General features: G+C 41.9%; 1 protein-coding gene across 3 annotated transcripts in view; it reads right to left on the bottom strand.

Annotated features, from left to right (window-relative positions):
- The window catches only part of LOC120950787 (allatostatin-A receptor-like), a 141,933-nt gene that overhangs the window by 96,536 nt on the left and 27,296 nt on the right, over window positions 1-18,101 (bottom strand). For 2 of the 3 annotated variants that reach the window (XM_049607489.1, XM_049607487.1), the window contains exons 2-3: window positions 7,681-7,950; window positions 4,108-4,266 (exon numbers count right to left, since the gene is read on the bottom strand). In XM_049607489.1, the coding sequence (XP_049463446.1) occupies window positions 4,108-4,266; window positions 7,681-7,950 (429 nt within the window). The remainder of the gene's footprint in view (window positions 1-4,107; window positions 4,267-7,680; window positions 7,951-18,101) is intronic. The other variant, XM_049607488.1, reaches the window with a different exon arrangement.

The following is an 18,101-nucleotide window of genomic DNA, read 5'->3' on the forward strand; positions in this document are numbered from 1 at the left end:
CTTGAAAATCCTCTTGTAAACAGCTACGCATGGTATGATCTTCGCCTATTTGTTGCAATTAAAATAGCACTAAGCACCACAATCAATACGCTTTGCAACACCACTGCCACCATAAAAACCCATTCCCATCGGTTTAATAAAAACACTCCCTTTTCTTTTTCAAAACCCATGAGACCGTTGCTGACAGCTGTACCATCATACGAATATTTCTCATTTGCCTTTTCACAGACACACAAACACTTTGACCTTGGCCGAGAGCTCCCATGGTGTTGTGAGCAGCGATAAAAACAACGCCAAGCAACCATCCCTAACCGTGGGCGGTCAACACTTCGCTTTATCCTGTTCGTCGTTTCCATTAACCTTTAATCGTTTGGGAAATCGTTTCAAAACAGACAGAGAGCTTGCACGACAATTTGCTTCGGGCTAGTACACCACGATCCTGGATTGCCTTTACCTTTTCCCACCTGACCGGATGAACTCGGATGTTGTGCAGTGAAAATGTCTTCATCGTTGGTTCGTTGGATCGTTTCCCATTTTCCTAGCTCAAAATAAAATCGTAGTCTTATCGTGTGGCAACAAATGCACGAATGCCGCTGTTTCGTATGCCACGCCAATGCTGCTGCATACTGCCGTCGGTGCGAGCAGTATGAATACACCAACGAATCTCTCTAGCCTTGGGCTGGCCGTCAGCCATGAATGCACATGACATCGGATACATTGCACATTTTTATGAAGTTGAAATATCTTGCCGACGAGCAGTGATGACGTGTGCAGCTGCCGAGATCAACACACGTTCGCTGCAAGTCAGTATCTTGTTGTCCAAACTGATGATACAGCGACAGTGTGACCTTTTGAATTGAATAGAGCACCCAAGCAACTGGTTTGTGACTTTTGAACTTTAAATGCAAAACTTTGACCCACCAAACCTACATCGAACGGCAATCTTTTCTGTTTATCATTCTATTATTTACCCGAACATTATTTGTCGTCTTCTAGGAACTTACCAAACAAGCTTTTACTACCTTTGCGCCCAGCTAAATTGCATCATATATCAACTCTGTACGTTGACAGGAAGTAGCTGTTATCTGCTGTTGCCAATCGATAGCAACACGTGTGACTAACAATGCGAGCAGGTCATACATTTACGCACAAAGCGTTCTAATAAAAGGAAAGGGAAGCAAAAATGCCATACTGAATAGCTCAATTGAGATGGTGACAGAAATGATGATCAAACTCAAAGCCCTTGCCAACTCGGTACCGACCCGAAGAAGTTTCACCGTCTGGCTGCAATCGTTTGATGTTACGACTCTATTTACACTCTCTCTCTCTCTCTCTCTCACTCTTTCTCTCTCTCTCTAGCGCACATAAACAAAACGTCCGTTACACGGGCACCCTCCGTAAGTTCGCACCTCGCAAAGACGGCCTTTTCCGCTGGTCGTTTAGCAGTTTTCAAATAAACAAATTCCAAAGGCCAGAAATACCGCAGAACCACTACGTGCCGGTAAGTGTATGAAGTTCGTATGGTTTTTGTTTTACCTTTTTCCTTTGCCATGCGGCAATCGTTCCAGATTACGTGCCAAAAATAGTATTTGGAAAATGATGATCAACTGAATCGGAACCAATTGATAGCCATTGAAAGTAAAACCAAATAATGAAGCCGAAAGAAAATTGCTTCTCCACTTCTGCACACTATAAATGGCAGGTTAGTTTGTTTTGTATCTAAACTTAAAAGTGCAATACGGTTTGAAAAGATAGACAGGCTGTGGAGGCAAGCGAATGGTTGATAGGAATGAGTTGAGCTGGATACGGTACAGAGATGAATGATACAGAGCAAACCCAGTGCGGATAAGTCCAAACATAATATGATTGAGATGAGATGCCTTTCATCGATCCGCATTGCCATGAGCATACGTAATCAGAATGTCACCTCACACAACAGGACCGGAAATGAAATCACCAAGAGCCTGGGAACACACTGCAAATGCGTCCGCTCTATTCTTGCATGAAACAAACTACCGCTTTTCACATGTTCCACTCTCAGCAGGGAGCTCTAAGCCGGCAATTGTTCTCAAAAGCCATCCAATGAACATCAGTCCACATTTCTACGAACGAAAGCTACATAATTTCATTCGACATACGTTGCGCTTCTTCTGTCAGCCAACTGTCAGGCACTGCGATTTCCGCAATTTGACATTCAAACACAACAGTCAACAGTTCGTGGTAAGCGTGTCAGATGCAAACATGATCGGAATTCGTCGTAAATTTAATCTTTGCACAAGTTCTGGTAAAACTGAATATACGCCAAGATCGGCACAACGGCTATTAGGCATTAGTATGTTTGTTCTTTCTTTATAAAGTAAATTTCACAAAAAAATCATCCTCTAGTGTGTTGCAGATACTATTCAAAACCCTTTGTTCAGTGTTGAAAACTATCGTGTTTGTGTTGTGTGCTCCATCCGATACGGTTTGTGTCTTATCAGCTAATGTAACATTTCACTTTTGTCACAAAGGTTCAGGATCAGGTTGATTACTTTCTCCTTAAAGCAATCGTCACGTTTTACGACCCTTTGCAGACTGACCAATAAAATACAACCCGTAAGCCATGTGTTGACATAGGCTCCATCCAACTGCGAAAGCTGCAAAATGCAAATTAGCCCCGAACGATCGGACCTCTCCCTAGCCTCGGTGGTCCAGTTGTATCGATGAAAATCAATTCTGTTTCCGGTCACGTCAACCGGAAAACACACTCATCACACAGAGGTGCCGCAAATGACGGCAAAAACACGTGAGCAAACTTTATCCAGCTTCCTCGAATGTCACAGTAGTTACTTTGGAAAAGGACAAAGGTTGAGTGGCAGAAAAAGGGAAACATGGGAATGATTTGACTTGAATGTTTGATGCCGTTGGTTGAAGAAGATGTTTTTCTGCCAATTGCAGTACTTCTTTTAGGTTCAGAATGGTACAGGTTGTAGCATAAATAGGGCACCAGGTTCGAGTCCCTAATGAAATATAAACAATTGTTGCCAGCATGCGTGTGCGTAGAAATTTTCATCTTTGTTATTTATTTGTACCATGCTCGAACATCTCAAAAATCGACTTTCAGAGGAAAAAGGTTGTGTTCAATAAAACATACATTCTGTTGGACTGAAAAGAGTGAATAAAATCTTCGGTACGTAATATTCTACAAAGTGTAACATCCATACAGCCGCCAATATCCTACGGCGAGTAATTTATAGTTTGTACGTTTGTTATCCATCATGAAAACATCTCTTCTTAATGCAGTCATTTACAGACAGCCTTAAAATACAACATTTGGTCTTGATCTACGAGATTTGACTCGCCGTAAAGGTATATTGTGTTTATTAAAACAAACTCCAAAGCAAACAATTGTATGTTGAAGCTATTTAACCAACTGCACAGAACAACATCATTTCAGACATTGTTTGCCCCGAAGTAAGAAAATCAAAACCCGATTGCAAAATTTGGTTACATTCTACGGAGGCTCAAATGTACTGTCAACAAACATTCCAAGAAGCAAAGTAACATAGACGTGAATGCTTGTATTTACACAGTTGAAATCTTATGCATTCTCTATGGTATCTCTTTATGAAAGAAAATACCCCAAAACATTGTCACCATTTACGGTCTTGGCTTATCTTGGAATCCATGTTTTCCAAAGGAAAAAATAGCATGTACCGTGACATGTTTGGAAGGGAAAAGGCATAGGATAAGGCACCACGCCTAAGGAGATTGTTAGCAAGTGAAGATGAGAACAACCGCAAACCATAAACCACAGTACTTGAGAACATTGTTTCATCCAAACGGGAGAGAGAGATAGCGAAACGATACAATTTCTTACTGCTCGGCAACGCTGGTACCGCAATTTTATCCAGCAAAACATAATGGAATGACAAATGGCTCCCCGCGGTGAGATGACTAGTCACGACAACTAAACCACAGACGATGAAAATAACGATGAAAACACCACAGCTCCCTATGCCCAGTGCCTAATACGAAGGGGAACCAACTGAACAAATCTGATCGATAGCAGAAACCAACAAAAAATTACCACATTAACCTCAAGGGGTACCTTACATGTAAACCTACCTTACGAAATGCTTTCCGAAAGTTTTCGGACAGGAACGCGTACAGCAGCGGGTTTATACAGGAGCTCGTGTATGCCAGCACGTGCGAGACGATTTGTAGTGAAATTTTAAAATGCGTGTCTGGTTTAAAGACGTCCACACTCTTTAGGACCAGGATGACCTGAAAACATGAAATAGAATGAGAGAAAATTAATGAAAAGAAAGTCAAACAAAGAAGTTGTCTTCCCATATGACGCTACGTGGAGCATTGGACAGAAATAAGGAGTGTCGTAAAAGCTGTGTTGAAGCTTCTCAATTCCACTTCCAACTGATGCTGAACATCAAACGAAACAACAACTGAAAGCGAACAGCCATTTGTGTGGTATCGGTACGTTCGCCTTGTGGACAAATTACCATCTGCAAACAGTTGTGTTGCGTTATCAAAAGCAAACCAACGTCCATAAAATAACACTCCGAAATACTTCAACTGCCCTTAGTGGAAGCTGCAAAGCAATTATCTTTTTAATGAGATTGAATTTACAGCGTGATGTGCAGTAACATGTTGACCCCCTTTTTACATGGTGTCCGATGCATCTCGTTCCTTCGAAGCATAAAATTGAAATTGGGATAATGTACTCTGGTACGGTAAAGTGCCGTCCCCCATGTCGAGCGCTGCTGATGACAAGCGGATTGCCGCCTTACTATGTAGCATGGCACGTGTACTCAACGACGATCGGTTTGCCAGACGAACAACACACTCTCATGACACACGCATAACGTCGTGCTAATCTACAGTCTGCAAACGAAATTAAATGGGTTGCATAAAAGCAGCTGGTAGCTGCAATTTGAGAGCAGGTTAGACACTGAATGAGTATAATTGATATTAATAAGCTTTCTACAATATTATAAGGATCTTTTTCACATTTTTATCTAGCACACACTTGATTCATCAGCGTTCATGACCTGATTTCTGTCGTGACTGTCAAAAACTGGTCAAAAAAGGTTTTTGTCCGCCCAGCTATGCACCAAATAACCAAAGCTATGCACATGCTGTTTTCATCTAAGCTAAATTGATTCGTTTCTCGCACAGAAATAGTTCAAAGTGCAATATTTGGCTGGTTGGTAGAATGGAATGGAATGAAATACATAAATACTGAATGCAGGCTCTTGGCCTCTAAACCCAACAACCAGAACCACACACACAACCGTATGCAGATTATTTTGCCCATTTTGCAAAGCTGTTAATGGATCTCTCGTGCTCTTCCGTGCTATGATATTATACGCAATGGGCCACGGGGTCGTTTCGGAGCTGCAGTTCGGATACTGGTGATCATCCCGATGGTATATGAACCGAAAAGAAAACGGAACAACGTTTCACGGGGGTTTCCATCCATTAGATTACTTTGGTCACAGCGAATCCAGCGAGTACGTACCATTTAATTGTGTGGCTGAATGGTTGTGCATAGTCGAAATCAAATTTGTGCCATGTGTAGCCCAATGGCGAGCCAGAACATACAATACATCTGGCTGTTCTAGGAGTATTTCATTCGGAAGTGTGTAAATTATGCTAGGATAACCAAACATTTGTTACAGAGCATTAGCCAATTGCGTAAACTTAGCAGCTCTTGGCACAGATTTGTAATGATTTATCTTAACATTGCGGTTACCAATGGTTTTAAAGCTACTTTTATTATTCCTTTATCAAAATGCACCTTCGTTGTTTTATTCCAAGCGATTTAACAAGAATTAGAATGAATTGTGCTCCAGGAAAAAGCAATACGTTTGCCACAGAAATGTACTTTAATTCAACGATCAAAGGGCATTTAAATCGACATGTGCCAGTCATCGTTTGTAATTGGTCATTAAATGCAATTGATCATCGTTTGTAGTTGCATTCCTATTTGTGAAGCAGAAATATTCACCCCTTCAGCCACGGTCGGTAAATCATTCAATTAAACACAAGTAAATCCCTTTATATACCATTAATAATGCAGACAACAATCGGTTACACAATTCACCGAACCTCTGCTGAATGATTATGAATTTTGCATCCCTCTTCGCTTTGTTCACTCGACTAATCTCGCCCACTGAGCAGTATCAATCAAATGCAATCGGGGTCAGTTCATACGCATGCCGGCACAGTCCGCTTGTCAGCATTTTGGGTCATCCATCAATCACGGCACCCTGATCTGATTCGCACCGTCACGCTACAGGGCCCCTTGATTTGATTTGCTACAATTTATTAAACACATTGCGTACGCGTTTCGAAACGACTGACCGACGGCCAGAAGATCAGAGACGGGTTGGGGTATGCAAGCATCAAATACTGGGAAATGGTACGTCCCAAAGGTTGAGCCGACCCGACTGGTCAGCTATGGAATGAAGAACGCATACCAGTTCCTGATACGGCCTACCGTTTTAGTATCCTACACCACTGACCCACACACACAAATACACAAGGATGTAGGCGATCGCGCAATTGCATTGCGGTGCTGGTACTGGTGGTCTTGGTGGTAGTGGTGACGCCCCTCGTTTGGGATAATGTTTGTAAAAGCAGCACATTAAACGATGGGCTCAAAAATGTTTCGTTCCGTTCGCTTGGGTTTACGTACACTCGGTACTGGGTGAGGGTGGAATATACGGCGTCCTGTAATCGGGCAACGATGCCAGCCATTTTATGGGGTATTTTTTTGTTGGGCTGAAAAATGACCCAAAACCGGTTGTTCTGGTTTATGGCTATGACTGTATAGGAACGGGCATTGGAATGATGATACGAGTTGCCGGCGTGCTTGAATTGGTTCAAAGAATGAATATAAAAGAACAATCTCGTGCTGTCGTTTCACATGACCGGCTAGACCAGCAAAAACACGGCGAGTCTGATTTGGTTAGCTGTTATGTTGCTTGGGAATTATGTATGAGCTTATACGGTTGAATGCAGAAACATCTGCAGATCGAGGTCAAAGATAACATATTTAAGTTTGTTGTTTTATTAATATTGATTTTGAATATAAATTCCAAGAAAACACAATAATGCAGACATTAAGCTATTTTCCAAAAAGCTACTTCGTAATAGTATTGCATCACTTAAAACTAACCGTATTTTTCCCATGGATTCTGACAACGCAATATTCTCGAGCAATTGAAAACAGTGCGATGCAGAAGGCAGTGGCATTCGTAAATTGTTGATTGTTTACAAGCAACATGTTCAAGATCTTAATGCCTCAGTTCAGTTCAACATCACCTTAGATGGAAACTCACCCACAGCTTATCAAGCTTCGAAATAATTCGATACTACCCGATTCCACAGCTATTTTTCCTCGTTTTGTTTCCTATCACACAACTTGTTTGTGACAGCATTGGTTGAAAACTTCACACCACAATTTACGGAACCATTTTTTAAAATATACCTTCCAACCGCTCCACATCCAATGCTTTATCTTGATTGTTAAACGCTGTGTAAGAGTGTTTGTGTTTCTACTGCCACTACCATGCTACATTCTGCCTCCCCAAATGCTCTAATGCCATGACAAACTCCACACAATTGAAACCCCTCTCCACGTCCATCTCGGCCCTCGCATCAATCGCCTACACTTACCTGTATGGGAAACCATAATGAAGCAAACGCTGCCACCACAATCACCACCAGCCGGGTAACGCGCTTTTTGCCCTTCTTCGATTCGGCCGAACGACCGCCGACCGAACTTCGCCACAGCCGGGACAACATCCACATGTACAGGACGCTGATCAGTATGAGCGGGACCACGTAGGAGCTAAGGAAGAACGCGATGTGGAAGGCGGCCCAGGAGGGACTATCCTTTTCGAGGAAGCCGCATGTTTCTATCTCCCGGTCATGGTATTTGAATTTCTGCAATGGAAAAACGGCAAATGGAATGGAGGTGAAACGATGGAAATAAGCATAACTCTGGTTTTGTATCACATATCTAAGAAAGCGGCATCATTCGATATGTTTCTTGGTAATTCCACACGATTCTTTTAAAGTGAGCTATCTTCCTCCCACCGAAGACATTGTTTATGCATTTTTGTTGTGTTACAATCCTCTGTACTCCTCAGAAATTGCGATGTCGAGTAAAAATTCTGTAAAGAGATTTGAAACACGATTCATCTAGCTGAACCCGTACGAGTGCGAACAATGCTTGTAAGCCTTTTCCTTTGTTTAACCCAGTGCTCTTCAACCTTAGGTCCGCGATCCTAAGGACCACTTGGCTCTGAAAATACATTTGCTACGACCCACATCCTTTGAGAGCATTTTTGGGGGAAAATGCACAAAATGTATTGTAATAAGCTTTTCTTTTTCGAAAATAATTTATTTTGCGGACCACGTCTGTAAACGCCATGGACTACAAGTGGTCCGCAGACCACAGGATGGAGACCACTGGTTTATCCACGTGATTGACATGATAACTGTTGCTTTTTGGCAGAGGAAACCAATGAAACTGCTACGGAGAAAATTATACTCGTTGTCGTTTGCAAAAAGGAAGTGACAGTGCCAACGTGTTCCACAATACCCATGGGCACATAACAATGATCTCAGCTATGGATGGTAACAATGAAATATTTCGGTATTCGGTTTCTCTAAACATTTTTCTTCTTTACCTCGCATCAATAACAACAATTATCATCGTTATCGTCATCATCCTCATCGTCATCACCATCGCTCAACCGGTGGATCGAATGGACCCGGGCCGGACTAGTCCCGGGCCGAAGGTCTTGCGGGCGTAAATTAATTAATCAACACTTAATATATTTAATTATGGAGCAGTAACTCCATTACCTCGGAAACTCGATCGCCATCACCTTGGAAGCAAACACATCCTTTTCCATTCCCAGTAGTGGCCGCTCGATACCACCAGCAAAGGCCAGACAGCCATCGCGAGCTTTGGTTTTGGGTCGTAAACCAAAAAAAGGGAGCAGTCATAAATTTTAGCACTGCATTTAATATCTAGATCTGCTGTGGCAGTTTCCAAAGTGTCGATTCGCTAAGCATACTTTGGAGGCTGCGACCGTTTTAATATAACACTCAGCTACTAAGCTACTAAGGTGATGCTTTAATTATAAATCTTCGTCGACTCGTCTAACCGGTGGAAATTGTTCGTTAAGGAACATGCCTGGATAATAAATTCACCGATGAAATTTGGTCCGATTCTTATATTAAAAGTTGTTAAACAGGTAATTTTATAAATCAATAAGCTATTAAAATATTTATTATCAATGGCAGTAGGTTTGCTTCTGAGAAGAATATGATGTATTTAACCAATATAGGTCATTAAATCCCAAACCCAGATTAAGTATTGCTCCATCATCCCCAGTAATCCTCATTGGTTCATAGGGAGCTGGTTCAAATGTGACAGCTTATTGTTATTCTTATCATCCGTTTTGAATTGCGTCGGCTAGTATCCTTCTTGGGATTTCTTTGTATAAGAACGCATTTTGCCTTTTATTCCCTTATCCCAGAACGACTGGATATTCCACAAAAAATAGAAATGATATGCAATATAACAAAGGTTCGTAGGATTTGCCACATGGTGTAAAGATATCGCAATCACGCAAACACAAACACGATAAAGCCGGAGGTGTTTTGATCTCACATTTTTCATAAGCAGAATCTCAAATCAATGATGTGATTAGATGTATCTCTTGTGTAGGTTGGATTTTAGGATGTGAAAATTCAATATAAGCATTACTATTGCTAAGCTCCCAATATAGCCCTGATCATGTAAATTAAAAACATTTTCTGAGATAGATGATCTGAGTCAGTGACTAAATTGAATTTGATTGTTTAATGTTCATCACTTTTATACCATTTTTATCGCAAGTTTCAAGTTACTGGTGCCTTCTTTTTCAGACTGATAAGGTTTTCCGCGAACTAGAGAAGATACCAGCGGGCAATTTCGAATTGCAATTCCATTTAGCACCAAAGCCACGCACAAAGTAGTGATAAAATCATCAACACACGCTCTTTTTAAAACGCTGGCCACTCGTTCTGGCTTTGAATGGCTCAAAATGTAATGATGTCGAAACACGTCAAAAACATCTACATCATCCTGAAATAATTATCAATTACAAGGATGTTTTAGTACATTTTTATCAAAATATAGTCGATCAATTGAGCCGGTCTCTTAGTACAGTCGTCAACTCGTACGACTTAACAACATGCCCGTCATGGGTTCAATCCCCAAATAGACCGTGCCGCCATACGTAGGATTGACTATCCTGCTATGGGGGGAAATCAATTAGGCACTGAAAGCCAAGCCCACAAGTGGGTACAGGCAAGCCTTGACCGACAACGGTTATTGAGCCAAAGAAGAAGAAGATTATAGTCGATGAAGAACTAAAACACAATTTGATTTTATTTTAATTATTAATACATTAATGACACATAAATTTGCAGTCGTAATGGGTAAATATATGAACATCAAGGCTTATGATCTATTGGTATTGTAACATATCTGCTGAGTTTCTATGATCGCCTGGGCGATCAAGTGTTGAAAAGTCCGCTTCGACCAACGTTTCATTCTACCTCGATACATGCCAGCGACACACTGACCTACCGCGACGGTACTTGATGATCAGTTGTGCCGTTTGTACGATCATCACATTATATGGTGACCGTAACTTTCTCCGAACACATTACATGGCAACCGTATCTAAAATCAAACATACTACAGTATGTTCATTGTTTGCATTACTTCCTTCATATAATTGCTCATAATTTGATTGCAAATTTAAGCTTTCCAATAATAGAGCACCTAATTGAGTGGAAATTATGCATGTTTAATTATTTGCCTCGCAGTAGAAGCGTTTGATGATTTATTCAACGGAATGATAAATCATCACTTTAACTGGCCGCACCACGCATTTTTCATTTCCACGTAGTGACTTCATCGTTTTATAAAATGGAAAAGAGTGACTTTGTGGTGGTATTGATTGTGCCTGCGAAAACCCACCTACACAACAAAGCTTCTGCATGTTAAAAAGAAATGTGGTAAAATGTGTAGGAAGCGAACGAACACTCAAAATGGTTACTCACGATCAGTGGGCAGACAGACATTCTTGAAGTATTATTTAAGCATTATTAAACAACAAGAAAAAGGCAGAAAATCGTAAAGAACCTGTTATTCTGTAATTTGTCAAACTGTTATTTTATCATATTGCATCTAGCAATCAAAATTCAACGATCAATTTGTTTGATAAAACATGTTTGATCGAATTATAACTCTTTACTACAAGCATTTTTCTTTTATTTCATCAAATTGTTTCGATTGGTTGGTAATCTAAACAGCTTAATGTTTTGCATTATCACTAAATTGTTTCCCCAAACTCGTGACCACTTAAAAAGAACGAGACTTTATTGCAAAATCATAATTCTTATTACACATTTGAAACACTGTCTCGATTTTGCTCAACCTGTTAACAACTATACCTTAAATAAACTATAATCAATATCGCTGTCTAACATTTCTTCACCAGTCGTTCAACAAACCTGAAGGAGAAACATTGCAACAAAAACATGACCAAATTCCACGAACATTTCTCGCTTCTGCCACGCTCCGTATCGTCACGGAATTTCGAAACAGGTTTGATACCACCCACACTAGTGCGAATCACGGAATTGAAAGCGAGATTCTTTTGTTGTGCTCCTCTTCTCAATTCGCTCCATCGATTCCACACCGAAAACGTATCGGAATGCTGAAACTTCATCAAATCGACAGGTAATAAAGTAACTTCACGGTGGTTCAGGGTGCCAAGATTCCTACTGCTCCCACACCGAAGATGCCGCCTCATTCAATTAACAAACACTCGTAATCTATTGTACGTTCCAAGCTCTTGGAAATTGGAATCTTTGGTTTCGGTCCCGCTTGATATTGAGGCTTTGAAAACACTTCAAAACACATACATTCAGGCGAACATTCGCACACACCGACCCATAGCCATCAAAATAATACTTTCTAAGAGGATTGATTTTCAATTTCCCGTAAAATGGAACCGGTTCACTGGGACCAATGAAGGAAGGATGCGCCATGTTTTCCTTAACTCCATACAAAATACCTTACCCAAACCCATACAGACCGACCCAAAACAACAACAAAAACAAGGATGAAATAGGTGTGAAGCATACAGATAGGAGCATTCGGAAACATCAGCAAACCTGAAACAGTTCATCTGGTCAGTGTCTTGTGTGCATGCGGCAAAGAGCTTGTAGTCCTTTTTTCGAAGCTTGCGTGAAATGAAAGGAACAACATAAACCACCAACTTCTCATTGTGTGTGATGGAACAACAAAAACACCATCTTTCCTCATACAATCCCCTTGAATGATTCGCTCGAATTCGAATGCTAACACCGATAAGTGGGAAATAGTTCAGTGCAAACACGATGAGTGCAGTGCCATGCACAACAGCATCCACCTTGCATTTTTGCCCATAGTACTGGGGCAGTGCCATGCACAACAGCATCCACCTTGTACAGGTAACCGACACTGGGGTTCGATTTCACACAAATATTCCTTTACAGTATGATACAACGAATCTCTTACGAAATAAATCGCCCAGCTTACGATCGCGCACCTTCCCGGTCGGCTCTTTGCTGCATGTAATTGCATATCTAGGAGCGTTCCAGTCTTCCCGAGCGCATTGTGGAGCGGTATGTGGAAGAGACCGTTAAAACTACATACATACATGTTGGAAAACCAGCACTATCATCGAACGTTACCAACCCGGGGCTGGCGTAAATCCCATCCTCCGACACGGTGCAACCATCAGGACAGTCGTTTCCAGCAGTGGCGCTTAAAGTGAATGATGAGAAAATGGGAGGACCGTGGCTTGGTTGCGCATAGCATAGCGCAAAGATACACCGAGTAAAATATATTTCGTTTTCCGAACCGCAGAATGTAATCTTGTGCATTCTATGTGCGGTTTGTTTGTTTCCTCTTTTTGTGCGATAGTTGATGGAAATGAACAGTGATTACTAAGCAGTAAAACAAAAACAATCATTTTACTCTAACAAGTTGTGGCTAGAAAGGGACCACTCACCATCATTCAGCCCGTCATGTATTGTACAACGCCCAACACACTTCTGACAGACACATGGAACTGGAGCATGGTGGCACGACCGCTGGAGGCGTTACAGAAGCTTACATTTATGGCGCTTCGCATGATGCTTTCTATCACCATGTGTTGGCGTAACAAGCGGTCGGTGATGATTTTCCATTTAAATCGTATCCAACGAACTATCAAAAGACTTATCGCATTACTGTAAAAGGTTTCACACGAGTTTTTTTTTGTTTCTTTTTTTATATCTGCTTCAATCAACTATATTCCTCGAAATTCAAAAAGGCCATAGGGCAGCGGTAGACCACGGCTATCATCAGGCTCCAGTGTGTTTGTCCGTTTAACTTCTGGGAAAAGTGAACCACTCTAATCTACTGGCTAATTCGAATTTGAGGCCAGCTGAACTAGATCCGTCGGTTTGAGCTGCTCACGGCAACACGGGCGGATGTTTATTTACTATGTACACACCACAGGCCACACATGCAAGCCCTCAAGATGAGTGCCGTTTACGAACGTCATTACCATTGGGTGTATTGGATAAACTAATCGAAGCAGCAGCTAACTGGCTTCCTGTGTGCGCTGTACATTCCGAATGATGGCAGGTTATTGCGCGGTTGGAATGTGTATGAAATATTTGTGCTACTACTCAACGGTGGAAGCGTATTTACCTTCGAAGGATGCTTGGCAGACCTGTTTGTTGGTTACAAGGCTGATCATATTAATTGATACTTTACGGCTTCGAATCAAATGTAACAGAGCGAATTTATGGGCGAATCTTGCTGGATGTGTCTGCTAGTTGCTGGATGTGTCTGTGTCTGTAGTCTGCAACCAGCCGGCATTGCAGGCAGTGGGATGTGTTAACATTGTTTTGTATAATTTGAGCAGCTATTCAATGATGGTATCCTAACTTTGATGAACGAAAGATGTTCTGAGTTTTGATAGAAATTGTAGTAGAATTAAAGCAATTTAATTATTCTGAGCTGTTATTTCAGCTTTTGTTTGTTTGAAAGTTGAAACACGAGAAACCTTTTTAAATGAATAGGCTATCCTCATTTTGTTTGTTGGTTTCTTTGTTTGAAGATTGTTTAAATTAGATAAAAGTTAAATGATTCCTGACCATAATCCGTACACATTCTACTCAAACTCATATCCAAACTATCAAAAGCTCTCTTTGCAATGACTTCATCAATATGCAGCACTTTCGGTGCAAGGTTTATAATGTATGCGAACATCAAATGAGCTTACCACTAAACTTATGCTCTCAAACAATTGGTCGCAAAGGCTTCCTCTCCAGCAGACGCTAGCTAAGGATGCATTGAACATCTTCGCAAGACCGAAGAGCCATTTTAGAAAACCGATGCCAAAGGTAGCTGGGTAACCGGCCTTAGCTAATATGCCAGAATTTATACCCTCCTTAAGTGTGGGTAACTTCTTCATTATCGCCTGAACTTGGCATTATTTCCCAAAAGACACCAACTGGTCGGTATAGGGCACACAAAGAGTATGTGCCAACTACTGCTGTTCGTTTGGCTCACTCGACACGACACAACGGCGAAAGTGAGCACCAAAGGAAGGAGCACGGGTACGGATATTTGCAATGCAGATTAGCTTCACTCCATTTGCGCTCAAAGTATAAACGCAGCGGTAAGTGAAATTTTCAGCCCAACTTGCCCTTCAGCTAGTGTACTTAGGGGACCGCATGGCTGAACGATAGAAGGAGTGACACGCGACAGCTCGGTAGCTTGGAGGCTTTAATAAAATTTACCACAATTTACTCGTCAAGAGCTTTGTCATGAATAATATACTCTAGCACCATTACCAGGGAGCAGGCGTAGTTAAGGCGATAACGAATCGTATGGGAGAAAACGCATCCTTTAGTATACTCAATGACATCAAAATGCCCGTTTGGATGGGGATGCCAGGAAATGGGGAAGTGTAAGGTAAGGCAGTCTCATGCCAAAGAGCCCTCGTAGAGATCAGATCATCACACTTAATGACATAATGTCGTTGGTAAATTGTTCGGATGGCTGGCTCAAACTCAAATAAGGAATTGAGTATAATCTGACAGCAGCAGCGCGGTTCGAGCACCTAATCGATTTACACTACTCATCACTTCTAGAACCTGTAACCCGTCAAGGTACAACTGACAGCACAAGATAGGCAAGAAAAAAATAACATACAGGTGACATCAAGAAGGCAAAACTCCATTAACCGTTTCTAGAAGGCAGCGGCTTTACTTACTTGTTTAACCTAAATACGATTATTACCGAGCCATCCCAATGTGCGCCCAAATGATAGCACTCTGAAGAGTTAGCAAATCGATCGAAATTAACTCCCCACGAATTGAAGCCCCATGTTGGTAACCATTCGTATCGATTAAATGAATATCACATTCTCGGTTTCCCTTGAAAATGGATGATAAATAATGGATTAGGCGCAACACATTGTTGCGTGTTTGTCGCTCGTTCCCTTCGAGCACAGGTGTGGTGGTAGTTTAGATTACATACCTCAAACCTGCACTAATCACTAACTGTTGAGGTTGACCATCAGACGCGTTTCGACTTACCGCATACGCCAACAGGACGCACGAAGCGAAAGGCAATCGATACTAATTAACACAACGGCAGAATGAATGAACCAAGGCATATCCGATCCGAGAAATTAAACGACGCTCTGGCCCCCTCTTCGTGATACGGTGCTCAAACGTGCTCTATAGAAAATCAATTACCTTTTCTGTCGTCTACCTTCCAAGGATGCCATTAATCGCTTCGTGTGAAATCTCCAATTTAATTACCAGTGCAACAACGCTGCTATCTTGCCACGGCTTAAGGAACCACTCGGCAACAACGCACAATGTGCTCGTCTTAAATACTCGACCTCTCACCCACGTTGGGAGACAAGAGATTGTTTAATTTCCCCCTTAACATGTTGCTCGCTACGAACAGTTACTTAGTTGCAAATCTGTGGTTTTTGCAGCCGGTCTTGACATTTCCCAGTCCGTTTGACATCCCAAACTGCCTGAGGCATTGTGTAGGCCAGTGAATCACGAGAACTGAGAAAACAACAACTGTCCAATTTCCGGCCAGGATGCTTCTACGCAGAATTTCCCCCGTGGCCACTAAAACTGTGCCTTTCCGTCGTTGCGTTCGTTAGTCCTTGTTGGCGTCGAGTTAAAAGTGAATAAACCACCCCGAGTACAACAAGTTCGTCTCAGCCCTAGAGGGTTTCTCCCTTCCAATTTACGGCGTAATGGTGCAGAAATTCTACATCTCAGAGGCTGATGAAAAGCAAACGCTGCATTAGCCGGTGCGCTATGAAGCAAGAGAATCTCTAATGCATCCTCGCTTAGACTGTTGGCAGATAAGCGATAACTTGCTAATAATCCCACACCCCATAGCTAGCCAATGTCGATCCTCAATAACAGCTCAGCGTCTTATCAACCCTACCATGACTGAGAGCCATTACGGTAACTTTTGCCACCGCTATTGACAGTAACCGGCCACACTGTAGAAAGCTTTTTCCAATTAGCAAACACCTGTTGTAAGCACTTTACGCTTAGATCCAGCTCACCAGCAAGCTTAAACAAACCTTCCGCAGCTGATGCCTCGCCGTCGTAAAACTCTACTCTGCACTTGCTTACGAACCCGCTCGTCATCTTTGTGTTTTTCACTAATCTGTTTTCCCGAACCGAATCCCGCTTCTCCCAAAATGGATGTTTAATGCACCCATTTCTCAACCCGAAGCCTTTTTAACTAATAACCTGCTCGACCAATTCTCTGTAGTCTCTTTCATACGCACCTTCGCTGCCTTCTGGCCTCCCTTCCGATTTCACCCATCCCACACAAACATAAGAAAAAACCGTTTCGAACGCCTTTTTCCACCATTACGTTCATCGAGAACCAGGCCGCTTTTTGTCGTAGCCACACCTCTGTTTGCTTCCACGAGTTTGGGTGCCATCTTTTTCGTTTAGATATTTTTCTCTTTTTGTTTATTCGTGTGTTGCTGACCTAGGGGATCTAACCAGGGTCTACTACTTAACCTTCCCTACACCTCTACCACCATCACGCCAGTCCTTTTCGATCCATTGTAACCTGTGAGTAAAGTGCCTGTAACGGGCACAAAAAAGAAGCAGCGAAAGGAACGAAACCTTCGAATTTGATTACATTGTGCCTAATTTATCTTGTCCCTGTTTTATTAGACGAACCACTCGTTAGTAGCAGTTTTCACGGGACGAGCCTTTTCGGGTGTGAATGCATCCATCCAGCCCAATTGGTAGAAAGAAAGGAACGGTGCTACACATCGTTTTTACCCGCAGTTGGGCAGTAGATGAAAATAAATGCGTTTCATTTAGCAAACAAAAAAGGCATATTCTTTACGAGCATTATTGATGCTGGTGCTGCTGCACGTGGCCCTCCAGAGCCACACCTGTGCCCTGGGTTTTTTCGGGTCCATTTCGAATGAAATTACTTACCGTAATCATTGAACCATCCCAGACCGATTTCCAGTGAAGAGTAACCCAACCAATTGGGAGGCAGCTCGAATTGAAGCGAGTTTAATTGCGGTTCATATTGTAAATTATGCATTATTTTAGATCGTGAACTTCCACCAAATCGAAGCATTGGAATTAATGGTAAAGCCGTGGGTTAGATTTATAATTATATTGAAATAAAGAATATAACTATTAATTCCAATGATTTATTCATTTTGCGCTGTCATTCCTGTTCCCGGGCAAGTTGAGCACAAATTACTCGCTATGACAAGCATTTCCGGATGGGCTAGCGGTCGCTACTATTTTTATCTTTCAAAGGGTCAAATACTGTATATCCGCGATCGCTAGCAGTTCGAACGCGTATACGGGATGCAGATTCACGGTCCAAACCAATGTGTGTTGTCATGAACCGTCATTACGCGTCGGAAGCGCGTGCCTCGTTCAATCTCCTTCTCTTTGCG

Source organism: Anopheles coluzzii, chromosome 2 (assembly GCF_943734685.1).
Source record: "Anopheles coluzzii chromosome 2, AcolN3, whole genome shotgun sequence".
NCBI lineage: Eukaryota > Metazoa > Arthropoda > Insecta > Diptera > Culicidae > Anopheles > Anopheles coluzzii.